Source organism: Protopterus annectens, chromosome 4.part0 (assembly GCF_019279795.1).
Source record: "Protopterus annectens isolate FY-2018-M chromosome 4.part0, PAN1.0, whole genome shotgun sequence".
Lineage (NCBI taxonomy): Eukaryota > Metazoa > Chordata > Ceratodontiformes > Protopteridae > Protopterus > Protopterus annectens.
The window spans coordinates 1,499,657,849-1,499,671,725 of record NC_056733.1 but is presented as its reverse complement, the minus strand read 5'-3'; the positions used below and the strand labels follow the sequence as shown (position 1 = coordinate 1,499,671,725).

The 13,877-nt window shown below is 39.2% G+C and overlaps 1 protein-coding gene across 1 annotated transcript in view; it reads right to left on the bottom strand.

The window, feature by feature from the left end:
• Positions 1–252: 252 nt before the first annotated feature.
• Positions 253–13,877, bottom strand: part of LOC122800468 (T-cell immunoglobulin and mucin domain-containing protein 4-like) — a 163,743-nt gene continuing 150,118 nt past the window's right edge. Inside the window, exons 4-5 of the mRNA XM_044069912.1 lie at positions 12,582–12,658; positions 253–378 (exon numbers count right to left, since the gene is read on the bottom strand). Coding sequence (XP_043925847.1) covers positions 253–378; positions 12,582–12,658 — 203 coding nt within the window. The remainder of the gene's footprint in view (positions 379–12,581; positions 12,659–13,877) is intronic.

The window sequence follows — 13,877 nt, the reverse complement described above, 5'->3', positions numbered from 1 at the left end:
AAAGGTGGGAGGTGATGATAGGGAAAACATTTTTAGGGTTTATAACTGACATTACAATGCGTGTGGTGACTGAGTAATAATGTGACGGAATATGAGGGCGGGATGACAAGAAGAAAGCTACATAAAAAGGATGGAGAACATAAGTCAAAAAGAATTAGTGAAGATGCCCATTTGTGACACAATTACTGTTGTGCAATGAAAGGATTCTGGGAAACAGGAAGCAGATGCAAGGCGAAGGATGGAAAGATAATGTTATAAAGCATGTGCTGTTGGTAGAGGAGTTAAAAAAACAGCAGGCAAGAACAGCTTAGGTGTGAATGATTCCATAAACTGTTGCTGGGATGATTTCAGTAGAGATAATGTAGTACAACTGTGACCCTAAAAAAGAAGTGGATATAAACAGAAAAAAAAATCACAGCTGGAAATAATATAAGGTCCTGAATGCCAAAGGGGTAATGTATAGCTCTAGGAAAATGAGGAGTAGCCTGGTAAAATAAAATAACCCATCCACTGGGGGATGCACAATCTAGTATATTTCTTTGTGCTGGTCCCAAGCCCAGATAAATGGGGAGAGTTACATCAGGAAGGGCATCTGGTGTAAAATTTTTGCCATTACAAATATGCAGACAACAATACAGATTTCCACACTGGATTGGTTGAGGCCTGTGTTAGCAATGACTGCCTCCAGTACTGTTAGCCAACAGGGTGTTGGTGGAAATTGGGCTACTGTTGGCTAAAGGAGAAGGAGAAGAAGAGAGGGAAGGCATGCCCAGAGGCAGGGAGGAGAGGAGGAAAGTTAGGAGTGGGGAAGTGAGGGTAGGAAATTTGAATGTTGGCACTATGACTGTTAAAGGGAGAGAGCTAGCTAATATGCTAGAGAAGGAAGGTTGATATATTGTGTGTACAAGAGACCAGGTGAAAGGAGTGTAAGACCAGATATATCAAATAGTAGTTCAAATAGTTCTAACATGGTGTGGGCGGAGAAATGGGGTAGGGGTTATCCTGAAGGAACAGTATGTCAAGAGTGTTTTGGAGGTGAAAAGAATGTCGGAATGGGTGATATTTATGAAGTTGGAAATTATGGTGTGATGATGAATGTTGTTAGTGCATGTGCTCCGCAAGTTGTGTATGCAATGGATGAAAAGAAAAATGTTGGAGCACGTTAGATGAAGTGATGGAGAGTGTACCCAAAAGTGAGAGAGTGGTGATTGGAGTGGATTTCAAAGGCTATGTTGGTCAAGGGAACAGAAGGGATGAGGAGGTGATGAGTAGGTATGGTGCCAAGGAGAGGAATGCAGAATATGAGGTAATAGTGGATTTTGTGAAAAGGATGGACATGGCTGTGGTGAATACGTATTTTAAGAAGAGGGAGGAGCACATGGTGATGTACAAGAGTGGAGGAAGATGCACACAGGTGGATTGTGTCCTATGCAGGAGGGCCAGTCTGAAGGAGATTGGAGACTGCAAAGTGGTGGCAGTAAAAATCGCAGTTAGGCAGTATAGGATGGTTGTCTGTAGGATGACGTTGGCAATCAAGAAGAAGAGGAGAGGAGTGAGGGCAGTGCCAAGGATCAAATGGTGAAAGTTAAAGAGGATAACTGTAAAGTGGAGTTCAGGGTAGAGTTAAGACAGGCACTGGGTGGCAGTGAAGAACTACCAGATAGCTGGGCAGCCATAGCATAGGTGGTAAGGGAGACAACTACAAAGGTGCTTGGTGTGACATCTGGACAGAGGAAGGAGGATAAGGAGACCTGGTGGTGGAATGAGGAAGAACAGGAGAGTATACAGAGGAAGAGGTTGGTGATGAAGAAGTGGGATTGTCATCAAGATGAAAAAAGTAAACAGGAGTACAAGAAGATGATATGTATAGTGAAGAGAGAAGTGGTAAAGGCTAAGGATATGGAGTATAGCAAGTTGTATGAAAGACTGGACACTAAGGATGAAGAAAAAGACCTGTACTGATTGGTTAGACAGAGGGACCAAACTGAGAAAGATGTGTAACAGGTTAGGGTGATAAAGGAAACATACTCACAAGTGAGGGGAGTGTGTTGAGCAAATGGAAAGAGTACTTTGGGGGCTGATGAATGAAGAAAATAAGAGAGAGAGAAGGTTGGATGATGTGGGAATAGTGAACCAGAAAGTGCAATGGATTAGCCAGGAGGAGGTAAGGGGAGCTATGAAGAGGATGAAGACTGGAAAGGCTATTGGTCCAGATGACATACCTGTGGAAGCATGGAGGTGTTTAGGAGAGATGGCAGTGTTTGTTTTTTTCACCAGATGTTTAATGGAATCTTGGAAAGTGAGAGGATGCCTGGGGAATGGCAAAAGTGTATTGTTACCAATTTTTAAGAATAAGGGTGATGTGCAGAGCTGTAGTAATTGCAGAGGGATAAATCTAATCAACCACAGCATGAGGTTATGGGAAAGAGCAGTGGACATTAGGTTAAGAAGGAAGGTGATGATTACTGAGCAGCAGTACAGTTTCATGTCAGGAAAGAGCACTACAGATATGATGTTTGCTCTGAGGGTGTTGATGGAGAAGTATAGAGAAGGTCAGAAGGAGTTGCATTGTGTTTTTGTGGACTTAGAGAATGCATATGAGAGGGTGCCTAGAGAGGAATTGTGGTATTGTATGAGGAAGTCAGGAGTGGCAGAGAAGTATGTAAGAGTGATACAGGATATGTACAAGGGCAGTGTGACAGTGGCGAGGTCTGCAGTAGGTGTGATGGATGCATTCAAGTTGAAGGTGGGATTACATCAAGGATCAGAACTGAGCCTTTTCTTATTTGCAATGGCAATGGACAGGTTGACAGATCAGACAGCAGTCCCTATAGACTATGATGTTTGCAGATGCCATTATAATTTGTAGTGAGAGTAGGGAACTGGTAGTGGAGACCCTGGAGAGGTAGAGCTATGATCTAGAGAGAAGAATGAAGATCAGCAGGACTAAGACAAAACATATGTGTATGAATGAGAAGGAGGACAGAAGAATGATAAGGATGCAAGGAGTAGAGTTGGTGAAGGTGGATAAGTTTAAATACTTGGGATCAACAGTTCAGAGTAATGGTGAATGTGGAAGAGAGGTGAAGAAAAGAGTGCGGGCAGGGTGGAGTGGGTGGAGAAGAGTGTCGGGAATGATTTGGGACAGACGGGTACTAGTAAAAGTAAAGGGAAGGTCTACAAGATGGTAGTGAGACCAGCTATGTAATACAGGTCGGAGATGGTGGCACTGATAAAAAGACAGGAGTCAGAGCTGGAGGTAGGTGAGTTAAAGATGTTAAGTTTTCCATTGGATGTGATGAGGATGGACAAGATTAGAAATGAGTATATTAGAGGGTCAACTCAGGTTGGATGGTTTGCAGACAAAGCCAGAGGGGTGAGATTGCATTGGTTTGGACTTCTGATGAGGAAGGAAGCTGGGTGCGTTGGGAAATGGATGCTAAGGATGGAGCTGCCAGGTAAGAGGAAAAAAGGAAGGCCTAAGATAAGGTTTATGGATGTGGTGAGAGAGGATATGCAGGTGGCTGGTGTGACAGAGTAAGATGCACAGGACAGGAAGAAATGGAAACAGATGATCCACTGTGGTGACCCCTAATGGGGGCAGATGAAAGAAAAAGAAGTCTGGTAAAATAAAATAAATATTGGCATAAACATATATTATAGGATGCTTGCTGGATTGTGTGTGGGGAGGTGGAATCAACTGGTTCAGTAAGTGATTTGCAAATGTGATTACACAGGTGGTATAAAACACCAAGAAAGGTAAAATGGAAGCAGTCTTTGGGGACAAACATTTGCTGGCAATGAAGGCCCCAAATGACAGCAAGTTGCATATGTGGGGGAATGACACAGTAATTATGTAAGAAAGTATTAAATAATTGGAAGAAAGTCTATCAAAAATAAATCAGTGGTGGTTCTGTTTATTTGGTTTAGCTAGAGGAGAAGAGTTATGACCAATAATGAATAGGTCAAACTTTATGTTTATTGCATATGGGTTAAATGCAAAAAGCTAAGCAGCTGAAAAGAGAAGGGCTTAATGCAAATATTTCAGTGGGTATTTTGCAGTATACATTCAGAACTTTAAGAGAAGGACATTGTTATAAATAGTCTGAAGACTACTTAAATGGGATATGGAATATGATCTAGGACTGTCAATGGTTATGAACGGTCTGGTGGCTTGAAAAGGAATAGTTGGGAAGGACAGGATTAGGGGATGATAACAGGTGGAAATATTACTTGATATTATGGTGTGATCTACTTGGATAAGGTTGCATATTATGGAGGAATGCTGTATGATAAGAGAGAAGATGTGCATATATTTAGCCTTGATAGAGTATGATCTTTCCATTTTAGTCAAGGATATTTTCATGCGGTGTGGGGGGCGGGACACAGAAGATAGAAAAGAGTGTCTAAAGTTGCATTTTATTTTTTGGTTATAATTGCCAGTGTTACTGCAAAACTAATAAAAATATAAAAGCAAAAGTTTAGCACCTAAGCTATAGGATAAATGCATTGTGATCTACCTCACAATTTTTTCCAGTTCTTATGTGAATAGCTTAAATTGCTGAGCACTGCTGCATTAAAAGTAACAAGTTTTAGACATAATCAGTTGTCAAATATTGTGAAATCTTAGTTTTCTGTGACAAAATCTGAACTTGACTCATTTTCAGAATTAATAATATCAGTGTGTATGCATATAATGAAGAAAACAACAAGGAATTAAAACAAAAACAACATCAAAATATAGAATAATGTTGCCTTTGATGAACATTTCTCCCCTTTCAGAAGCCATTTACATACAATTAAGCTTGGGGGTCATAAGGACAGTGTATAGCATGTCAGTAAAATACTAAATGAAATGTCAAAATATTTTAGAATACAGATGCCTGGGCAAAAAAAAAAACAAACAAACAAAAAAAAAACATTTGCCTGTTTATAACACTAATGTCACTCAACTTCTTAAGACAACGGTAACTAGGATGAAGATGAGGAGTGTCCCTGCGACAAACAGCACAAGAATTCCTGTTTTCTTTACCATCAACGCATCGTGGAGGCCATCCTGAGAAAACAGACATGAAATCAGTGCCAGTTCAGAATGGTCCTTAACACTGAGTTGCACAGTATGACAATATTTACATTAAATGTGCACCACTGCACTTTCCAGTTTGAATATTAATGCTGTTTTCAACAACTGAGTAACAGCTGGCATTATATTGTTTCCTTTGCACATCACTTTTAATTATAAATTTTATAACTGACAATGACTATGAAAGTGCAGCTAGAGTATAAAGTTTTATGTAACAAACAAATAAATAGATCAGCAGTGCTTTCTGTGACAGTCCAGGGTGAATTTTTCACTGTTTATTATACAGGATTAACATTTCTTAAACTCACAGGCATTCTTCTTCTTTCGGCTTTTCCCGGTTAGGGGTCGCCACAGCGGATCACCTTGTCCGCACATTGAATGGCAGTGGAGTTTTACGGTGTCGAGTTGCCAGCCCGGCACCCAACCTTCCACAGAAGGCACACTCACATGCACACCTAGGACCAATTTAGAGTGTCCAATCCACCTGCAGCATGTCTTTGGGATGTGGGAGGAAACCGGAGCACCCGGAGGAAACCCACGCGACCACAGGGAGGACATGCAGACTCCGCACAGAAGACACCCCAGCCGAGGATCGAACCGGAGAACCTCTTGCTGTGAGGCAGCAATGCTAACCACTGCACCACCGTGGCCGCCCAAACTCACAGGCATTCACATAACAATAATAATAATAATAATAATGAATGTTTTCAAAGTTGTAGTTCAGTGCACTTAAAAGCATTGCAAGAGTTTTATATGTGAATATACCTATATCTATCTGTATATGGATTTCCTTCACAAGCTGAGAGTTTCAAACCTTTGAACATTTTGAATAGAGATCACCGTATAGTTTGGAATGGGAAATTTACTGTTTTTCTCACTGTAGTATGACCTCGGAGTTGGTATATTTATTTAGCAGGGGGTGCGGGGGTACTTTGATCTTATGGTCTCAACCATTTGCAGTTCAAAGTTTTGAAACTTTGAGCTTGTGAAGTAGCTCCATATATATATATATATATATATATATATATATATATATATATATATATATATATTTTTTTTTTTTTTAATTATTATTTATTTATTTATTTTTGTTGACCCGGAATGTCCGACTGGATGTTGGTCCATTTTCAGCTAAGGCCCGGGGAGAAAAGCTCCACAGTTAAAATAAACAGACAGTAGTTACATTGGATTACATAATGATTAACAATTTACATAGCAATTACTTACAACATATTTACAGATGAAGAACATAGTACATCAGTAGACAACTAGAATCTTTATCTGTGAAGTACATAATAGACATTAACAAATATTACAGTAAGAAGTTCCTGCTGTATAACAAGTACTAGGCTTATGAGCATCTTAGCTTGCTATAATCAAAGTAGTTAGTGGAGTGGAAAGAAATGTAGTGGTTGGATGGGGTGGGTGATATTAGAGTGGGAGTTGCAAGGGCATAGCCAGCATGTTTTTAGGTGCGCTTTTAGTAAAGTTTTGAAGTGGGTGCATGATGGTATGGAGGTAATTGCGGGTGGGAGGGAGTTCCATAATTTGGCTATGGTGCAAGAGAATAGTGCTTCACCAGCAGAGTTATTGGCTTTAGTGATCTGCAAGTGATTTTCGTTGCTGGATCTTAGAGGTCTGGTGGTGCGATAGGGTTGGAGTAGATTCTGGAGCGATGGGACATTTAGTGGATGGTTTACTAGTTTGTGGGCAAGTGAGAGTTGATACCATTGAAGGAGGTGAGGGAGTTCAAGCCAGCCCACTTCAGCAAGTGAGAGACAGTGGTGACTACGGTAGGATGTCCCTGTGGCGAATTTGGCGATTTTGTTATAGCAGGTCTCTAGCCTGTTTAGATCACATTGCCTTAGGTTGGTATTTATTGGAGAGGCATAAAGTAGGGTGGAGATAAGGTGTGAATTTGCTGTTGAAATCTTTGCTGCTTTGGTGAGAAGTTGCTTATTTCTGTATAATGCTCCTAGTTTTTTGTGGACTTTTTTTATGGTCATGGATATGTGAATGTCAAATTTTAGTTTATTGTCTATTTCCACTCCTAGCAATTTGGTGTGTTCAGTTGGGTATATAGTGGTGTTGTCTTTTGCTGTGATGTTAAAGTGAGAGTTATTTTGAGTATGTTTGGTGGGTTGGAAGATGAGTAGTTTAGTTTTGTTTGGGTTGAGTATTAATTGGGCATTGGATAACCAAGTATCAACAGAGGAAAAGGCTTCCTGAGTGACTTTTTGCAGTTTGGGTAGGGACTGGGCTGAGCAGATGATGGTTGCGTCATCTGCGTATTGTATGAGTGTGCCATGTTTGTTGGCAGAGGCTAGATTATTGGTGAAAACAGAGAAGAGTAGGGGTCCAAGGATGGATCCTTGGGGAACCCCTATGGAGACAGGTAGTTGGGGAGATATGTCATTCTGCCATACAACGGATTGTTGGTGGTCAGACAGGTAACTCTGAAACCAGTTGGTGACTAATTGTGAGAAGGATAGGTTATTGAGGACAGAGATAAGTTATTTGTGTGGGACCATGTCAAATGCTTTAGATAGGTCTAGGAAAGTAGCAGAGGAGAGATAGCCATTGTTTTTATGCTGAAGGATAGTGTTAGTAAAGAGTAAGGCAGTGGTGGTGCTATGGTTTGGTCAGAAACCATGCTGAGTATTGGAAAGGAGGTTGTTAGTAAGGAGGTAGTCTGAGACCTGAGAGTGTATGCATCTCTCTAGTATTTTGGAGAGTGGAGAGAGAATAACTATGGGGTAGTAATTGGTTAGTTCTGTGGAGGGTCTGCCTTTGTGGAGGGGAATGATATGTGATACTTTCCACAGTGTGGGAACGTAACTTTCTGACAGAGATCGGTTAATCAAGATGGATACTGGGTAGGCCAGAGCATCAGCTGTGATTTGTAGGTATTCACTTGGGAGGTTGTCTTCTGCTAATTTGGTGGGCTTAAGTTTAGTTAAGAGTTTTTTTTATGTTGGAGGTAGGTACAAGAGAAAAAGAGAAGGCAGTGGGGAGATTACTAGTTGAAGGTGTGGGTTAGAGGGGGGTTGTGTTGTTTAGCTAGTGATAGTATGGTTTGTGTGAAGTGTGCGTTGAATGAGGTAGCGATATTTTCTGAAGAATGAGGAATGTTAAGAGGAGGGGTACTGACTTTACCTGGGTGGAGGATGGAGTTTATGGAGGACCAAAATTGTTTGGGGCTGTGGTGGGAGGAGTCTAGGGCAGACTGGTAGTATTGGAATTTGTCCTGTTTTATTAGCTTTTTGAGACTATTGTGTAGTTCTAGGAATTTCTGTCTAGTTGAGGGGGTTTTGGTTTTGCACCAGTGCTCCCAGGCTTTATCCCTGTTTTTCATTTCTGACTTAATGTTTTTTTCTGTAGCCATGGGGAGGGTTGTGCTTTGATTCTGGAAAGTCTTATGGGGGCATGGTAATTAAGGATGCTCAGGAAGGTAGTATTAAAAAATTCAACTGCGTCATCAAGACTGAGGTACTTTAGAGGATGCCAGTTACATTCTTTGAGGGATGAGATGAATGTGAGTGGGTTAAAGTTTAGTTTTTTATGTATTTGATGGTAGATGACAGGTTTAGCTTGGTTTAGGTATTTTTTGAGTAGAAATGTTGGGGAGTGATCACTGAGGCTATCTGATAAGCAGCCTGTTATATACGACTGGGTGCTCTTACTGACTAGTATCCAATCCAGGGTAGTGTGCTTGCTGGAGTTTTTATTTATCCTTGTTGGCGACTGGACTAGTTGGGTGAAGCCATGAAGGTTTACATGATGGGTTGGATGGTCGCCAGAACAGGACTGATAGTCAATATTGAAATCACCTAAAATTATAGTTTCTTGGGGGAGATGGTGGGTAGACCCAGCTGAGGAGGTTTTCTAGTGGAGGGATGTTTTGGCCAGGTGGGAAGTAGCATCCAATTATGTTGATGGTTTTGTTTTGTTTTATTTTGAGGTTGGTATATATTATTTCTTCATTGCCTATTTGTGGAGCTGATGATCTTAAGATCTGGATGTTTAGATGCTGTTTAAATATTATAGCTACACCGCCTCCTTTCTTGTTTAGCTGGTCTACTCTTAGTATGCCATAACCTGTAAGGAGTATTTCCTCACTGGTAATGTGAGGTTTTAGCCAGGTTTCTGTCAGGATGACTATATCTGGGGAGTACAAGTCTATGGTGGCATGGAGTTCATGGACTTTGTTGGATATACTTCTAATATTTAGGCTTAGTAGAAGGAAGTCACTTGGCTTTCTTGTGGCTGTAGTATGGGAGAAGTTGTGGTTTCTAGTCTGATTATGAAGATTGGGGTTGGAGATGGTAGGGCCAGGGTTGGGGTGGATGTCTCCACTTAGGGCTAGTTTTGATATGCATGAGGTTATTAGTTTTCTCAGTTTTTGAATGTGTTTGTTTATAAGGGAAACTTTATGATTGTGCTCTGTGGGTAATAGGTATGGTGGGAAGGTTACTATGTTAAGTTGTAGGGGTGCTTTATGTTTGAGTAATATAGTCGGCAGAATATGTGGGGGTGCATAGGGATGGTTCTTGAGTTGGTGGGAGGGGAGCTAAGTGAGGGTGAGACATGAGTGGTGGTGTGAGTAGTAGTACAGTGGTAGTGGTTGAGTGGGGGAATGATAGAGCTTTGGTAGGATGTAAGATATGCAAGGAGAATGCATGCAGTGAGCATAGGTAAGGTATGCTTGTACATGTTAGTTGAGGAGGTGTGATAGTAGTGGGAAGATGGAGGAGGTAGTGTTGGGTTAGTGTTGTGGTTGGCTACTGGAAAGATGGGAGGGGTTTGTGAATGTAATAAAGGTGGGACCACTGGGGGTGGGAGGGAATAGGGGGCAGGGTGGGGAGCGAAGTGGGTAGAGACCCTGTCAGTTGCTCTTATGAGGGGCTGGAAACAATCGGGTAACAGAGTTAACTGATAAATGAACATATGATAGTGACAAAGGTGGTTGTAGTTTTAAAAATGCTGCCTGCCACAGGTAATATTTATTAACTTTGGGATTGTCTTAAGGTAATAAACAGGGAAGGGGGAGGGGAGAATAAGGGTGTGAGCAGGCAGTTCTTCTTACTGCTGCTAATGAGCCAAAGCAAAGACAAGTTTGTGTTTAAAAAACAATCACAATTGACCAAGGACTGCTCTGAAACTGTAAGTCATTTCTTAACCATTTATCAGTTGGAAAAACAGGATAACCTTGTATCAGTAGGCTACTGTGGTCTCAGTTTAAATTAACAAACACACAGTATTGATCAGTTAGGGATACTATTTGCTAACAGAAGGGAATAAGAGATAAAGTGAAAGATGTGTGTGTGTGTGGGGGGGGGCTGCTTACAAGCCAAAGCAGAGTGCTCTCCAGGGGAAAATGAATATTGGCACAAACAGGTATATATATATATATACAGGTATGTGTATATATATATATATATATATATATATATATATATATATATATATATATATATATATATATATATATACACACACACACACACACACATATGTGTAATGATATGTATATAAATGTTGAGCAAGTTGTTTTTTTTTGGATTCACTTCTGAATGTCAAATTACCAAAACTTCGAATTTCATATGGTCGAGACCATATAATTGAAGTTTCAGAATCTCAACATTCTGAAATAAATCAAAAAAAAAAAAAACTTTCTCAGTCTTTATGCAGAGGGGCAAGCCCTCCCTGCATCCCCACACCCCCACTACTTAAATATACCAACTCCAAGATCACACTACACTGAGGAAAAGGGAAATCTCCCGTTCCAGTCTGTATGCCGATCTCCGTTCAATATTTCGAAGTTCTAAAACTTTGATAATATGGTCTTGACCATATGGAATTCAAGGTTTTATGAATTTGAAATTCTGAAGGACACCCATATATATGCATATATGTGTGTGTGTGTGTGTGTGTGTGTGTGTGTGTGTGTGTGTGTGTGTGTGTGTGTGTGTGTGTGTGTGTGTATATATATATATATATATATATATATATATATATATAGATATATATATAGATATATATATAGTGTGTGTGTGTGTGTATGTTGTGTGTGTATATATACATGTAATATATATATATATATATATATATATATATATATATATATATATATATATATATATATGTATATATAGTTGCAGTTGATTTGGTCAAATGATTAATGTATTGAATGTTGTTTTTGCTGGCTTAAGAGACTAAATTGTTTTTGTCAGATATGCACGTGTGAAATTGTGCTACAGCAGGGAGTATGAATTTGCTCTCTTCCTGCAGCTGTGTGATCTTGGAGTTGATATTTATATAATTAGCAGTGGATGAGGCGGTATAGGAGGGTGTTGCTCCCTGTATAATTTTTTTAGTTTTTTGTGTGTTTATATCAATCTCTATTTCATAATATTTTGTGATTCAGACATTTGAGGTTTGATATTTTGTTAGGTAATAGCACACACTTATATCAGAATCATTTATTCAAACCACTACGTTTGTTAAAAGGTAAAGATTGACTAGTTTGGTCACTTCCCATTTTGTTAATGCACTCACAGTGTTTCTGTGTGAGACTGGAGAACAGTGGGGTTAAGGAACTTTACTCTTTCCCCAGTGATCAAAGTTAGTATATAAATAGCAGGTGGGTGTGCCATCTCCCATTAAAGTACTTAGTTTAGTATTTTTGTTTAACTTGATTGATCTGCTGTTAGCCAACACAAGGAATTTTCAATGTCGATGCAATATACCATATGGATAGATGTTGCATTTTAAATTGAATGGTCATAATGATAATGCACTACCATTGACAACAAACCTCAATAGCTGACTGCATGTGCTCTAAGAATTAACCTCAGAGCACATATAGTATCAAACAACTTTTTTTTGTGGGGAGGGGGGGCAAGCCCCCACACCCCCTTGCTAATTATGTATACTAAATCTGAGATCACACAGTCCCCAATGTAAGGCCATATTCCCCCAAACTGCAGACTGTCAGATATTTTGACAATGCTACACTCTACCACCTTTCACCCACATACCCACAAGGGCTACTATCACCACCTGTGGTCTTAAAGTCCATGTTATTGGTCCTGATCTTTCCGATGTAGTACACGCCTCTATTTACATGCTGGTAATTATCCAACCAAACCACCATTCCATCTTCCAAGGATGGCTGAGCTGGTGTCAAATATTGTCTTCCAAACACCATCACCTGGCTTTTTCAGTGCCCCAGAACTAGTACTCAAACGTTTGTCATCATGGTCATAGTTAGGACTTTGTCCATCTACACCACAAGAGTCAGGCCAAACCAAGCTACTTAAGTTTGATTTAAGCACTTGTTAGCATGTAACATTTTGTATACAGTAAACATGAGATGCTGATATAATCTGTTGTTATTCCTTCTCAGAGTACTATTTCTTATTTTGTAACATACATGCATGCCATACCCAAATTATACAATATCATCAAACTGTTAAAAACAGACAAAACTACTTACAGTTAGTGTGGTGTTCTGATCCTGGCTTGAAGTTCCCATCTTTGTTAAGTTCCATTTAGAAGACACAAATGCAGAGCCTAATTAAAGAAAGTGTGGCAGTAATGGATGGTATATTCAAGTTCTACAATAACACTGGAAATATATTACTTGGCCACAGACATAAAACAAGGCTTCACAAAAAAAAAAGCAATAAACACTAACATGCACAATCAATGCTATGAAAAAAAGTTGTACAGGAGCTAGATCTGCGATATCCTCAGAATTCATACAAATAGATGGAATATACCCTACAGTCTTACTACCCCTGCAAATCATCCATCTTCTTGTATATGTAGGTAACTACACCAAACCCTATATAAAAAAAGTAAATCTGTATAACATTGTCATGGTTATGCCTAATATTTTTGAAAATCAGTTTGACCTTCAGAACCAAGTACCTTCTGCAGCTGCAAGCATGAGTGTGCTTTATTATACTAACTAAAGACTTAAACATTGGATATAATGTTATTAATTTGCCTAGTGTTCAATTTACTGATGCTGAATTAAGTATTTTTAACAAGAGTATATCATTCATTCCCTCAGCTAGAGGGAATTTAAATGAGGCCCTTACTGAATTAAGGCTGTTTGCTCACAAGCTTGATTTGAAATTGGTCTATAAAGATGGTAAGGGTATGGATGAAAATATATTAAAACGCTCAAGTACTTTTGTTCCCTACAGTTCACCGAGTGTCAAAGCTTTTTTAAGGATATGTGAGAATGACATTTATGATTTGTTTTTTAATCAACATTCTAATAATAAGAATGTTAAATATTACAATTTTAAAGATTTTGAAAGAGAAGCCTTGCTGAAATTATGTTTAAGAGATGACATTATAGTTAAACTAGCTGAAAAAGGGGGTAAAGTGGTTATTATGAATACAGAACATTATAATAAATTAATGTATGATTTATTGCTAGATGATAAGATCTTTAAGAAAATTAATGTCTGTTTATAATAATATTGTATATAAAGTTAAAACTTTTTTATATGAATTATTGATGGAAATGAATGTCACAGCTGAGCTGTATAATTACTTGTATATGCCTCATCCAGTTTGTCCCTTTATCTGTGGTTTACCCAAAATACATAAAAGTGTTATACAACCCCAATGAGGCTGATAGTTTCTGGCTCTCAATGGACAACCATAGCCATTTCAAAGTATCTGGAAAATATATTACATTTATTATTGATCCATGGTAAGAGTTATATTAATGATTCTAATCATGTTACATGATTTACATTCCCCCGGATTCTGC